Below are 13263 nucleotides of genomic sequence, written 5' to 3'. Positions count from 1 at the left end.
ACGAATACACTACAAAATAAAGTGAAAATAGTGTCACTTTATTTTGAAATAATTTATAGATTAGATTAAAATGAAGCGCCGATAAAAACGCCGCTGCTGTAGCAGAGTTATTTCTGCATTTAAACACTGAGGTGACTGAAAACCGCTGCGAGTTAAAGATTCCAGCAGATAAAGAGTTTCTTTACTGCTTTTCATGTATTTTTTGTGGCCTTTTGACTTCTGGGGAAAATGACGCAGTTCTGCGCGCGATCACCGGGGGGCGCTGCAGGCCTCGTGCACAGCAGGTACAGGTGTGTTTCAGGCTGCAGGTGTGCGGATCCTGTCCTGTCTCCTGACCAGGTGAGTCCAGACTGCTTCCTCATCATAATACCGAGCCGGAGTTTTACTGTGAAGTTTTACTGTGAAGTTTTATTGTGAAGTTTTCGTGTTTGTTTGTCTTCCAGATGTTCAAAGGTCGAACAGCTGTTTGCGCTCATAAACTCCAGGGGGAAACACGGGTGGAGTCACGGAGGCAGTTTTTCTAAATGAGACGAAGCTCGTGCAGGAAGAGACTCTTTATTCTGTGTGATTCAGGGTTTTTGTTTGTTTGTTTCTGCCTTCCTGCGTTCGCTCGTTTCTCCACATCGACACGTGACCTCCGCCTCACCTGAGAGTCCAGTTTACCTGAAGCAAACACGCCGACCGGAGTGTATCGCAGTGATTTCCGGGCCGAACTGAAGACGACTTCCGGAAGGAGCCTCCGGCTGCAGCGACCCGCGGTCATCTGTCTGACCGTCTGCGAGGAAGCGAGTCTGATTCAGAACTGGAGGATTTCTGAACGGAGTCTGGCGCGTGGAGCTGTTGCTTTGTGAACGTCCTCACGTGGCCTCGTGCTGTTGTGGTTCCAGCTGGTCTCCGGCTGATGTGGGCGGAGTCATGTTTCCGGTGGACCTTCCAGATGTGGAGGAGCTGACATCTGGGTCGGAGCGCTGTCTGTCCGCCCTGGAGTCCGGCGCCGTGGAGGACCAGCGCTTCGGCTGCTCCCAGGTGGTTCTCCTGTCCGGGGTTCTCCTCCCCGGTTCTCCTCTCCGGGCTCACCAGGTCAAAACCTCCTGGGTTCAGTTCCAGCTCAGAGCAGATAGAGTCCAGGACCGGGTCCTGCAGAGTCCAGGACCGGGTCCTGCAGAGTCCAGGACCTGGTCCGGTCTGCAGCCTCTCTGACCAACAGAACCGTTTCAGGGACGTTCCTCCAGTCAAAAATCCTTAAAGAACTTTGAATCTTTAAAAAGCAGCTCCGGAAGATTCAGCCTCACTGTGAGGAACAAACTGAACAAAACAAAACAACAAAACAAAACAAAACAACAAAACAAAAAACAAAACAACAAACAACAAAACAAACAACAAAACAAAACAACCAAGCTCCTCTGGAGCCTTCATGAAGTTCTGCCTTCAGTTCAGAACAGAACGTTTCGTTGAACTGAACCAGTTTCTGTTCCTGGTTTGATCGGTTTTGCTGATTGTTTAAAAAGGAGCAGTTTGACCTTTAACCTCTGCAGCTTTTTCTAAACACACTGAACCTTCTGCTTCAGGAAATTCACACAGTTCAGGGGTTTTAAGTCCTTCTACAATTTTTTCCTCCATTTCTTTTGTTTTTTTTCCCATCAAACAGACGGACACCGCTCACACGATGTTCCATTTAGAAGCATCCAATTATAACGCCAGGGAATTTGGTGCATGCTGGTCCGCCCCGCCCCGGTGCATGCTGGTCCGCCCCGCCCCGGTGCATGCTGGTCCCTGGTTTTCTCCCAGCTTCCCACAAGATCTGAATCCTACAAAATAAAAGTCTGCAGGAGGTAAAGCGTCATTTAACCCAAAAACAAACAAACAAACAGCAGCAGAGGATTTACCTGAAACACATTTACTGAACACTGAAACACGGAACAGCTGAGGCTCTGCTGGTCTGGAGAACCCTGCTGAGGTTCTGCTGGTCTGGAGAACCCTGCTGAGGTTCTGCTGGTCTGGAGAACCCTGCTGAGGCTCTGCTGGTCTGGAGAACCCTGCTGAGGCTCTGCTGGTCTGGAGAACCCTGCTGAGGTTCTGCTGGTCTGGAGAACCCTGCTGAGGCTCTGCTGGTCTGGAGAACCCTGCTGAGGCTCTGCTGGTCTGGAGAACCCTGCTGAGGCTCTGCTGGTCTCTGGAGAACCCTGCTGAGGCTCTGCTGGTCTGGAGAACCCTGCTGAGGCTCTGCTGGTCTGGAGAACCCTGCTGAGGTTCTGCTGGTCTCTGGAGAACCCTGCTGAGGCTCTGCTGGTCTCTGGAGAACCCTGCTGAGGCTCTGCTGGTCTGGAGAACCCTGCTGAGGCTCTGCTGGTCTGGAGAACCCTGCTGAGGCTCTGCTGGTCTGGAGAACCCTGCTGAGGCTCTGCTGGTCTGGAGAACCCTGCTGAGGCTCTGCTGGTCTGGAGAACCCTGCTGAGGCTCTGCTGGTCTCTGGAGAACCCTGCTGAGGCTCTGCTGGTCTGGAGAACCCTGCTGAGGTTCTGCTGGTCTGGAGAACCCTGCTGAGGCTCTGCTGGTCTGGAGAACCCTGCTGAGGCTCTGCTGGTCTGGAGAACCCTGCTGAGGCTCTGCTGGTCTGGAGAACCCTGCTGAGGCTCTGCTGGTCTCTGGAGAACCCTGCTGAGGTTCTGCTGGTCTGGAGAACCCTGCTGAGGTTCTGCTGGTCTCTGGAGAACCCTGCTGAGGTTCTGCTGGTCTTCCTCAGGTTCCGGTGACGCGGGGGAACGTGTTCTGGCTGCAGGTGTTTGAGGACGGCCCCCCCTCGTCTCGCTCCGTCCTCGCTCTGCGGTCTCCAGACGACCCGGATCAAGGTTCTGGTCGGCCCGGTTCCTCAGAGACCCGTCAGGGCGGAACCTCACCGTCCGTCTCCTGTCCTGCAGTGCTGGCCCTGTTCCTGCAGGACTCCTGGTGGTCCCTGGAGGACGTCCTGAGGACCGCCAGCCCGTCCAGGACCGGCCTGGTCCCAGTAAGGACCGGTAGAACTGCTCCGCCCCCCTGACCTCTGACCCCAGGCTGCTCCTCAGACCCAGAGGCAGGGAGACCCGGTCCCTGACCCGGTCCCTGACCCGGTCCCTGACCTGGTCCCTGACCTGGATCCGGTCTACTGTGGGTTACTCAGGCTCAGTTCTCTGAATCTGGTTCAAAGTAAAACTTCCTCCAGAGTCCAGAACCAGGATGGCGTGTGTGTGTGTGTGTGTCTCTGTGTGTGTGTGTCTCTGTGTGTGTGTGTCTCTGTGTGTGTGTGTCTCTGTGTGTGTGTCTCTGTGTGCGTGTCTGTGTGTGTGTGTGTGTGTGTGTGTCTGTGTGTGTCTGTGCGTGTGTGTGTCTCTGTGTGTGTGCGTGTCTGAGCGTGTCTGTGTGTGTGTGTGTGTGTATGTGTGTGTGTGTGTGTGTGTGTGTCTCTGTGTGTGTGTGTCTGTGTGTGTGTGTGTTTGTGTGTGTGTGTCTGTGTGTGTGTGTCTGTGTGTGTGTGTGTGTGTGTGTGTGTGTGTGTGTCTGTGTGTGTGTGTGTGTGTGTCTCTGTGTGTGTGTCTGTGTGTGTGTGTGTGTGTGTGTGTGTGTGTGTGCGTTCTTGTATTTCTATCCTTGTTGGGGCCAAATGTCCCCACAAGGATAGCAAAACGTGGAACGACGTGCCTTGTGGGGACCTTTTTCCGGTCCTAAGTAGGAGAAACAGTGTTTTCTTGACCATGTTGTTGTTACTGAAAAAAGTAAAAGTGCAAAAACATTTCTTTAGGGTTAGGCTTTGTTGTGGTGTGGGTTAGGGTTAGGGTAAGGGTCAGGGTTAGGGGCTAGACATGAATGGGAGTCAATGGACGGTCCCCACAAGGATAGAAATACAAGACTGAGCGTGTCTGTGTGTGTGTGTGTGTCTGTCTCTGTGTGCGTGTCTCTGTGTGTGTGTGTGTGTCTGTGTGTGTCTGTGTGTGTGTGTGTGTCTCTGTGTGTGTGTCTCTGTGTGTGTGTCTGTGTGTGTGTGTGTTTGTGTGTGTGTGTCTCTGTGTGTGTGTCTGTGTGTGTGTGTGTGTGTGTGTGTGTGTGTGTGTGTCTCTGTGTGTGTGTGTGTGTCTCTGTGTGTGTGTCTGTGTGTGTGTGTGTGTCTCTGTGTGTGTGTCTCTGTGTGTGTGTGTCTGTGTGTGTGTGTGTGTGTGTGTCTCTGTGTGTGTGTGTGTGTGTGTCTCTGTGTGTGTGTGTGTGTGGTGCAGTGACGCAGCTGTCCTGCAGGTGGCGTCCCTGGCGGAGCGGCTGCTGGTCTTCCTGCTCAGCCGGGTGGTGGAGCGGCTCCCTGGGGAGCAGCAGCTGTTCCTCCTCCACCCGCGGGCCGAGAGCTGCAAGCTGCTGTGGGAGGGCGGAGCGGCGGTGGGCTTCTACACCTTCAAGGCCCGAGGTGGGGGGGTGGGGGTGGGGGGGGTGGGGGGGGGGGGGGGGGGGGGGGGACTGAACCACGGGTGGAGCTCAGGGTTCTGATGTCTTGCAGGCGCCCGGGTGGACGGGTGGAGCGGCCGCTGCTACGCCCTCCCGGTCCTGGACTCGCTGCAGGTGAGGCGGAGCTGCAGGGGGCGGGGCCTCGGCCTCCGCCTGCTGGAGGACTTCTGCTCCACCTTCCAGGAGGAGGAGCTGCTGGGGATCAGCTCCCCGCTGTCTGAGGGCCTGGTGGCAGGTAGGAGCCTCCGTCAGGACCTCCACCCTCCACCCCCACCCAAACCCCAAACCTCCACCCTCCATCCCAAACCTCCACCCTCCATCCCAAACGTCCTCCTTCTGGACTGGGTCCAGTCTTTAGTTCTGGACCAGGTCCAGACTGGATCTGGACCGTGTTCTGGTGGTGGTTCTGTGCAGTTCTCCACCAGGTCCAGTCCGTAGTTCTGGACCGTGTTCTGGCCGCGGTTCCACTCCCTGTTCTGCGTTCCAGTTCTCAGGAAGCTGCTGGGGCGGCGCCGGGACCTCCGGGACCGTCTGTATGAGGTGGAGGCTCCGGAGGTTCTGGGGGGCGGAGCCAGACGGAACATCTGGCTGGGGATCCAGCTGGGCCGGTTCTCCCCCGGCAGGCCCGGTTCTCCCTCCTCTCCGCTCCGCTCCGCCGAGGAGGCGCCTGACGTCTGACGTTCCGTTTGAAGGTTCTGCTGCGGACGGGGGCGGAACGCCGGCGGGAGTCCAGAGGAATCCGGTTCTGGGATCCAGCCAGCAGGTCGGGGTCTCGGCAGCGAGCCGGGAGGTTCCAGGAACAGAACGCTAGAGGACCCTTCTCCCGGTTCTGCAGTGTTAGTCTTCCAGTGTGTTGTTCTGTGTGTGTTCTCCTGTGTGCTGTCTCTTTGTGGTCCCACTGTGTGTCTTTGTGTGTCTTTGTGTGTCTTTGTGTGTCTTCGTGGTCCTGCTGTGATGTGTTTTACTCTGTGATGGTCATTTCTCTTAGTTACACTCACAACTTTGTGTGTCTTCCTGGTTTTTGATGGTTCCACAGTAGATCAGTAGCTGTGTCCAAATGTCCACATGTCCACACTGTCCCCTCAACCCTCAGTCCCTATAGAGCTGGACTACATAGTGGACTTTCTAGAGCCCTGAATCCATTGGGATTTGGACTGGCAGCTCCCTACTTTTTCCTCAGCGCTGATCGTGTGACCCTCAGCCGTTACCATGGTAACCAGATCTTTGTAATATATTTTTAATGTCTCTAATTCTGCATTTTTCTTTCCTGTCATATTTCTAATCATTGAAGAATAAATAAAAATGTATTATTAATTATTCCCGGCTCGCGCTGCTGCTCTTCCGCCATTTTGCTGGAGAGTCGCAATGCATGATGGGTAATATTGAGCCGTCCAGGGAACATCGATGCTCACTACTTTTCATGATGCTTTGTGGGAAATTTCTAGTGCCCTTCTTTTTTGCTATCTGGACGTTCGGACAGCCTACAGACGTCTTACTACACTGTGTAGTGTAGTGACACTACACACAGGACACTACACACTTACACTATGTAGTGTCCTTTAGAGGACATAGTGTGGACATTTGGACACAACCGATGACTTGATTAGCAGAAACAAGAAGAATCTGGAGTTCCATTGATCCACATCGGGACCTGATCACTGCTCAGACGGGGAATGTCAGCGTTTCATTTCGCCAGGTTTTAGTTTCTGTGTTTTTGTTTTGAAATAAAGCGAATCGCTTGTCCTCATTCAGGTTCGTTTGTTTTTCTTATCATAAACTTGTTTTTCTGAAGCCGGGTGTTTAACATGGTTATTTGATCTGCCAACATGTGCGCTAAATAAAGATCCATTATTTGCGCTGCGCAGTCGGAAGATCGCGTCCATCGCTCAACATCTGTGAAGAGCTGCAGCTCATCTTCCCGCCCGGGCGGGACCCGCGGTGACATCAAAGCGAGCGCTCCTCGCCGATGCGCTGTGACGTAGTGAACCCGGAAGCGGGAGAAGTCTGGAGAAAAGGGAAAAAAGTTCCGGGCTGCAGGACCATGAGTCGGATTTACCAGAACTCGTCGCTCCGGAACAAACCGGTGCACAGCGAGACGTTCGGCGGCGTCTGGTCTCCTCGCGCTTATGAGAGGTAGCGGCCGGTAACCCGCTTCCGGCGGCCCCGGCGGCTCCGGCCGGGCGGGGCTGCGCCGAACTCCATGACAGAAACGGAGAATTCAAACATTTCTGCCTGTTTCAATCTTCACTTCTGGTTGTTTTGCTCCTGAGACAGTTTGTGTGTGTGTTGTTTGCAGTTCGGCTGTTTCCGGAACATTGTTGCTGTTTGTTTTGGTTCCATCTGTAGTTTTTTCACAGCCACTCTGAAGCTGTAGAAATGCGACCAAAATCACTTTTTCATTCATAATAAATTATTTTCATGTGATCATTTTCATGCAACCAATATTTAATTCTTCTTTAGTTTTAATTTTCACATCATTTTCAGCTGTTTTTTTATTCAATATATTTAATTTCTTTTTCTTTTTTTTTTGTTTAATTTCGATACACTTCCTAAAATCGTACTTTAACATTCCCATGAGATTTCTTGGCGACTCAAATATGTCAGTGTTATTGATTCATTTAATCTATTCATATATTTTGGAATGTTGGATTTTGTTCCTGAGCTTTGATTTATTGCGTTGATCTATGTTTTCAGTTCTTTTACTCCTTTCCTCTGTTTTTATCTGTAAAATTCATTTAAATGACTTCGGAACTCTTTTCCCTTCCTGCTCTTCACAGTTCTTCTAATTGTAATTTCTAAATTCCGTCCTGAGTGAGTCTGGTTTCCCCCCAGCGGTCCCGGAGTTCTGCTGGAAGGAAAACTTCTGGACGTTTCCAGACATTCAGTCTGTGACTCCAACAATGAAAAGGTAGAAACAGTCAGCTGGTTCTGGTTCTGGTCTGGTCCTGGTCTATATCTGGTCCGGGTCCAGGTCTGTTTCTGGTCCAGGTTTTGTTCCCGGCTTCAGTTCTGAAGGTTCTGCTGGGTCCTGAGCTCATGTCCCCCCGGCTGTCCCCCGGGCTGTCCCCCCCCCCCCCCCCCCCCCCCCCCTCCAGGCCCGGTTCTACGTTCTCTACGTCAGGCCCGGACGGATCCACCAGAGGAGGTTCGATCCCAGCGGGAACGAGGTGGAACCCAACTTCAGCGACACCAGGAAGGTCAACACGGGACACCTGATGTCCTCCTACAGTGAGTCCAACTGTCCAACCGTCCAACACAGTGTCTCTAACACAACAGGACCAAGCAGAGGAGGACCTGGTCCTGTCCTCTGAATCTCTTGTACCTGGTCCTGTCCCATGAGTCTTTGCTGTGTCCTGTGAGTCTCCGGAACCTAGTCTTGTCCTCTGTGTCCTCCAGAGGCAGAGCCTAAAGGGGAGACGGACCGCCTCTCTGAGGACCAGCTCTCGGTCCTGGTGAACAAGGCGGAGCTTGTGAGGATTACCGACAGGCTCCGCCCCCCAGGGTCTTGGGCCTTCTGGATCCCCGAGGCCCACATGGACCAGATGGAGCTGGAACCTGGACAGGAAGTCCGCCTGAAGACCAGAGGAGACAGTCCCTTCATATGTGAGTCTGGTTTACCCTCGATTGATCCTGACCAGAGTCCCGATTGATCCTGACCAGAGTCCCGATTGGTCCTGATCAGAGTCCTGATTGGTCCTGATCCTGATCCACTGCTCAAAATTTAAAGCTGCAATAAGTTTAAGAAGTAAATAATTTACTACATAAAAGATTAAAGTCGTTCCCCTTGAAGAAACGTCCTCTTCAAACTGCCTTCAGGAGCAGGTTTGTCAGATTTTTTCTTTCAAAAGTTTGTAATGGAACAGCTGCAGTGGGCGGGGCTAGACTGTCACTTCCTGGTTCCAGAGCCAATCAGATGTGAGTTCCTGAGGTTGTGGAACCTGATTACAGGTCCTGCTCAGAAAATGAACAACCTGAAAAAGGTCACGAGTTTCTGTAACTGAAATGTAAACATTACTCAGACGAACCCCAGACGAACCAATCAACGTGTCTCAAGCTTTTCTTTGTTTGGATTTTGCAGATGAGAACTCGCAGCTTCAGAAAACCTCAAATTCACAAACTCCGAAAGTTAGAATGTTGCTTCAAATCAGTGAAAAAAAAGATTTTAAACAGAAATGTGAGGAATGTAAAGTCAACCTGGGATCAGGGAGTTGTTTACAGGGAGTTGTTTAGTTGTTTACAGGGAGTTGTTTACACAAGGCGGTTTACAGGAGGCCGAGCGCCACCGCGCACACAAGTAAAATGCCCGTCATCAGGGTTTCCCCCAGGAAAAAATTAAAGCTAGAGCTAGAGTTATTTTTTTCTTCTTTTTCTCCGTTGTCCGGTCGCTGCACAATTTAGCGTGGGCAGGGCGCCCGGACTGAAAAGGTCTGGCAGAAACCCTGCATATTGTTAACTTCAGATGCTACTTTGTGATAAGTTTTAGCAGTAAGAGATTAGCTGGTCTGAGCTGACTTTACTTGTGCGTGTTCAACCCTGTTGGTGAAAACACACCACTACTGTAGTTAACAACAGGACAAAGTAAATAGGAGGAAATGGCGAGAGTAAATAAAAGAGTAAATAATCAATCATGGGGCTTTTTCTGAAGCATGTATCAGCCACCCGCAAATTCCTCCACATAATGCATGACCGGAGTTATGTTTTTATTTGTATGGCTTTTTTTTACAGCCTTGTTTCTGACTGCTTTTGTTCAAATTACATTAAAGTTTAAATTTCTTTTTTGACACTTTAAGAAGAGTGTGAATTTTTACTACTGCTTGTTACATTGTGTGTTTACTCAGACAACATATTTCATTGTTTTGAAAGCTGAATAAATGTTCAGAGGACTGGACACCTCTTGTTGTAATAGATTTCTTTTAGTTGCCCAGAAATTGCTGCATTTCACAAAAATGTGATAAATATATATATTTTTATTAAAAAATCAGCCTAAATATCAAATTGGAAAAATCGGCTATGCATATCGGCATCGGCTGCCCAAATTTGGAAAACATCGGCATCGGCCCCCAAAAAACCCATATCGGTAAACCTCTAATATATATACATATATATATATATATATATATATATATATATATATATATATATATATATATATATATATATATATATATATATATATATGTATATATATATATATATGTATATATATATGTATGTATATATATATGTATGTATATATGTATATATATATGTATATATATGTGTATATATATGTATATATATGTATGTATATATATATATGTGTATATATATGTGTATATATATATATATATGTATATATATATATATATATATATATATATATATATATGTATATGTATATATGGTTTTAAAGGGAATCAACTTTGTGGCATGCTTAAAACCTTAAAGTGGGTTTTGCATGATATAGGTCCTTTAAGGCGGCTAACACTGAGCTCCTGGACGTAGCCGCCGGAGTGTCTTCTCCCTGGTGGAGTCTGTGTGGAGCTGCAGTGCTAGAAGCCAGTCTGTTCTTACTTTCTGGAAGATCCTGCTCAGTTGTTGCTCACTAAGCATCTGGCGGAGTAATGGCGGACATAATGAAACCTATCCAGCCGGAGTGAGCAGTACGTCATTTCTTTCAAATTCTCCCCCCAAAAAACTCTGGAGCCGGACCGGCACTGTGACTTTCAAGTGACAGTTTAGCCTGTTAGAGGTTCTGGTAATGAATATGTCAGGGCACATTGTACACAGCATTAAAAGTGTGGAACATATTTATGGTGGAGAATAAGTATTTTTAAGGTTGTAAAACTCCTTAATGCACCTTTAAGCTCTGTTGAAAAATGAAACATACATTGGAAACGAACAGAAACTCCGGACACCAGCTTTAAGGTGCCAGTTCTAGAGGGAGATATTTAGAGTGTTTTCATGAAATTAACTTTTTGAAAATATGTATTTTACTTGGGCTAGAATTCATATTTTGGAGCAATAGTCAGGCATAAGTATAAAAAAAATGTTTTCTAGCGGCTGGCTCGGAGCTGCTGCTAGCTCTGGTAGACCACAGGTGAACTGCTAGCTTCGGCCGTTTAGCACATCTAATTACCTTTCATAACTCACGAATACCAACTCAGGCCTTTTAACTTTCTTTAATCATGTTACCTGTGACGTTTACAGCAGTGCTGGAGTTACCTTAGCGGGGCTGCATTGCTGCATGCCCTGCCTCGTTAGCAGCTGAGCTAACGTCAGGCTAGCTTCTCCATCCGGACGACTGTAAAACACAGCGAGACAACCCAGATACACGACCAATCCGCGCTTGATACGCACACACTGAGGCGGGGAATCCCTGGTTGTTAGCGCATAACTCTTGCTAGTGGCTCTGTAAAAATATAGCGTAGCGGCAGCCTCATATAGCGTAGCGGCATTTGTCTCAATTTTTTAAGCGTAGCGGGCAAAAATTAAAGGGTAGCGCTTTAGGGGAATCCCTGAGTCGTGCACGTGCGTGACACGTGCGCCATCGGCGGCGTGCCGGCTGGACTTTCTCTCAGGTGCATTGGTCCTGTTTGAGATCATTTGACTGACCTCTGACCTCTGACCTCAGTCTCTCTGGCCAAGGTGGACGGCGGCACAGTGACCCGCTGCAACTTCGCCGGAGATGAAAAGGTTGGAGCGTCGTGGACGGACAAGATCCTGGCCAACAAGACGGGAGGAGGAGGAGGAGGAGGAAGAGCAGCAGCAGCAGGAGACGGGGCGGAGGAGGACGAGTGGGTGGGTGGAGTTAATGAAGTCACATCAGCTAGAAGCAGAAAGAGTTTTCAGTCATTCTGGAAATCCAGAGACCACGCCCCTCTCCAGAAGGGGCGGGGCTACAGTCGCTGTACCCTCCCTCTTCTGAAAGGGGCGGGGCTTCAGCCGCTGTACCCTCCCTCTTCTGAAAGGGGCGGGGCTTCAGCCGCTGTACCCTCCTTCTTAAAGGGGCGGGGCTTCAGCGGCTAAGACCGCCTCACTCTGAACGCTGTACGTTCTGCTGTTCTTCAGTTCTTCGCTTTCTTTTCTCTCAGGATGATTGAGGCTGCAGGTCTGACTCCCATGGAGGCCTCAAGACCCGGAGCAGGACCAGAACCCAGTTCCCTGGTTCCCCGGTTCCCCCTTGCAGACCTCCGGGACCCGGTTCTCCGGTTCCCCTTGCAGATCTCCAGACTCCACTGTCTTTTGTCTTCTTTTCTCTTTTTTTGCTGCTTTTCATTACAGACCTGAGACGTTCTGTTTGTTCCGCTTCAATAAAACTTGTTCTCCGGTTCTCCTCAGTCTATCGTTTATTGATGCTGCTTCAGAATCAACTGGAGGGAATTTAGAATTTTTGTATAAATTCTCTTTCCTTAAAGCTAGGGTTGGCGATCTTGGAAAACTAGCATGTAGCACGAATGTAGCATCTCCTCAAGGCTCCGCCCAGCTCCCACCCCATTGGAGGAGCTCCGTTGGGAGCGGAGACGCAGAGACATTCCGCGCGCGGCGCTTCCGCGTCCAGTGCGTCCCTGGCGTAACCTGTCCTCAGTTTCTTCGTTTCTTCGTTTTTCTTTATTTGCACTATGCCAAGTTATGGCGCACTCACCGGTAAGTAAAGCCCCAAACATCCTTCTCCGCCGTTCTGCAAAGACGCTCCGTCCTTCTACGCGCACTGAACCAGGGCAGTGCACGCCATTGACATGTACGCGCAGGGGGCAGGTCGAACGGCGAAGGGATTTGATTGGTTTAAAAAAAGGTGTCCCGTCAAGACGATTGGTTGCTGTTTTTCCCGTTTTCCTCCTGCTGTAGATAGCGGATATTTTCCAAACTACTTTAAGAACATGCCATGAATTGCTTCCCATCAGGTCATAAAGATCATTTTAACCAGTATTTAAAAAAATGTATCTCATTCAAATCGCCAACCCTAGCTTTAAGGAATGAAATGGAATGGAGTCAAGACTGACTGACTGACTGACTGAATGAATGAATGAATGAATGAATGAATGACTGAATGAATGAACGACTCTGAAAACAGTGATTCCCTGAAGCTGAAAGTTGATGAAAGAAGAGCAGATGTTGAAATGTTGAGTCTGAAGGGAGAAAAAAACTGAATCAGGAATACAGACGAAAGTAGGTCAGTCTGAGTCACGGGGTCAAAGGTCGTCGTGTGATCAAACAGGAGGGCATCGCCCGGTTCCCCATCATGGAACCAGGAAGAACAGCAGGACTGGCTGCAGGGAGCAGTTCTGACCCTCAGGTGGGCTGATCAGCTGCTCCTGGAAAACCCACTGACCACTTTTCTAAAGTCGAAATTTTGAATTTTTTTTTTTACAATTTTTAACAAATAAATGGTTTGACTATAGCCTTGCCACTTTTCTAAACTCAAAATTTAGAAAAAAATGTTTCAATTTTTACGAATAAACGACCTTATCTCTTTAACGTCAAAATTCATAAAAAAATTTTTTTACAATTTTTACGGCTAAATGGTCTTGCTATGGATTTACCACTTCTTTAAAGTCAAAATTTAGGATTTTTTTTTTACTTTTTATGAATAAATGGTCTTACTATAGCTTAACCACTTTTTTAAAGTCAAAATTAAGAAAAAACATTTTTTTTGCCAATTTTTATAAAAACGGTCTCACAATGGCCTCACCACTTTTTTAAAGTCAAAATTAAGAAAAATTTGTTTTTGCGAATTTACTTTTTTTTTTTTTTTTTTTAACAAAAAATGATCTGAATGTAGCATTCCCATTTTTTTAAAGTCAAATTTAAGACAAAATA

The 13263-nt window shown here is 48.7% G+C and overlaps 2 protein-coding genes across 4 annotated transcripts; both read left to right on the top strand.

Moving 5' to 3' along the window:
- Nucleotides 1-273: 273 nt before the first annotated feature.
- fam169b (family with sequence similarity 169 member B) lies at nucleotides 274-6205 on the top strand. 3 transcript variants are annotated; one of them, XM_030096275.1, is made up of 8 exons: nucleotides 274-339; nucleotides 444-1026; nucleotides 2744-2849; nucleotides 2919-3004; nucleotides 4264-4426; nucleotides 4517-4699; nucleotides 4952-5083; nucleotides 5157-6205. In XM_030096275.1, the coding sequence occupies exons 2-8, from the start codon at nucleotides 916-918 to the stop codon at nucleotides 5273-5275; spliced, it is 900 nt and encodes a 299-aa protein (XP_029952135.1). In that variant the 5' UTR covers nucleotides 274-339; nucleotides 444-915; the 3' UTR covers nucleotides 5276-6205. The 3 variants fall into 3 exon arrangements, with proteins under 3 accessions (XP_029952135.1, XP_029952133.1, XP_029952134.1); XM_030096273.1 differs by having other exon boundaries at nucleotides 2744-3004; XM_030096274.1 differs by having other exon boundaries at nucleotides 292-339; nucleotides 888-1026; nucleotides 2744-3004.
- Nucleotides 6206-6452: 247 nt separating this feature from the next.
- arpin (actin related protein 2/3 complex inhibitor) lies at nucleotides 6453-11771 on the top strand. The gene is made up of 6 exons (XM_030096292.1): nucleotides 6453-6597; nucleotides 7297-7372; nucleotides 7560-7692; nucleotides 7861-8067; nucleotides 11078-11244; nucleotides 11538-11771. The coding sequence occupies exons 1-6, from the start codon at nucleotides 6506-6508 to the stop codon at nucleotides 11544-11546; spliced, it is 684 nt and encodes a 227-aa protein (XP_029952152.1). The 5' UTR covers nucleotides 6453-6505; the 3' UTR covers nucleotides 11547-11771.
- Nucleotides 11772-13263: the final 1492 nt, after the last annotated feature.

This window comes from Salarias fasciatus, chromosome 7, assembly GCF_902148845.1.
Source record: "Salarias fasciatus chromosome 7, fSalaFa1.1, whole genome shotgun sequence".
In the NCBI taxonomy this organism is placed as follows: domain Eukaryota; kingdom Metazoa; phylum Chordata; class Actinopteri; order Blenniiformes; family Blenniidae; genus Salarias; species Salarias fasciatus.
The sequence above is the reverse complement of the archived record's forward strand: the minus strand, read 5'-3'. Positions and strand labels throughout refer to the sequence as shown.

Coding starts and splice junctions, on each gene's coding strand:
- fam169b (XM_030096273.1), top strand. CDS start 916: ATGTTTCCGGTGGACCTTCCAGATGTGGAGGAGCTGACATCTGGGTCG. Junction 4,700..4,951: donor GTCTGAGGGCCTGGTGGCAG/GTAGGAGCCTCC, acceptor TCTGCGTTCCAG/TTCTCAGGAAGCTGCTGGGG. Junction 5,084..5,156: donor GCTGGGCCGGTTCTCCCCCG/GCAGGCCCGGTT, acceptor TTCCGTTTGAAG/GTTCTGCTGCGGACGGGGGC.
- arpin (XM_030096292.1), top strand. CDS start 6,506: ATGAGTCGGATTTACCAGAACTCGTCGCTCCGGAACAAACCGGTGCAC. Junction 6,598..7,296: donor TCTCCTCGCGCTTATGAGAG/GTAGCGGCCGGT, acceptor GTTTCCCCCCAG/CGGTCCCGGAGTTCTGCTGG. Junction 8,068..11,077: donor AGGAGACAGTCCCTTCATAT/GTGAGTCTGGTT, acceptor CTCTGACCTCAG/TCTCTCTGGCCAAGGTGGAC.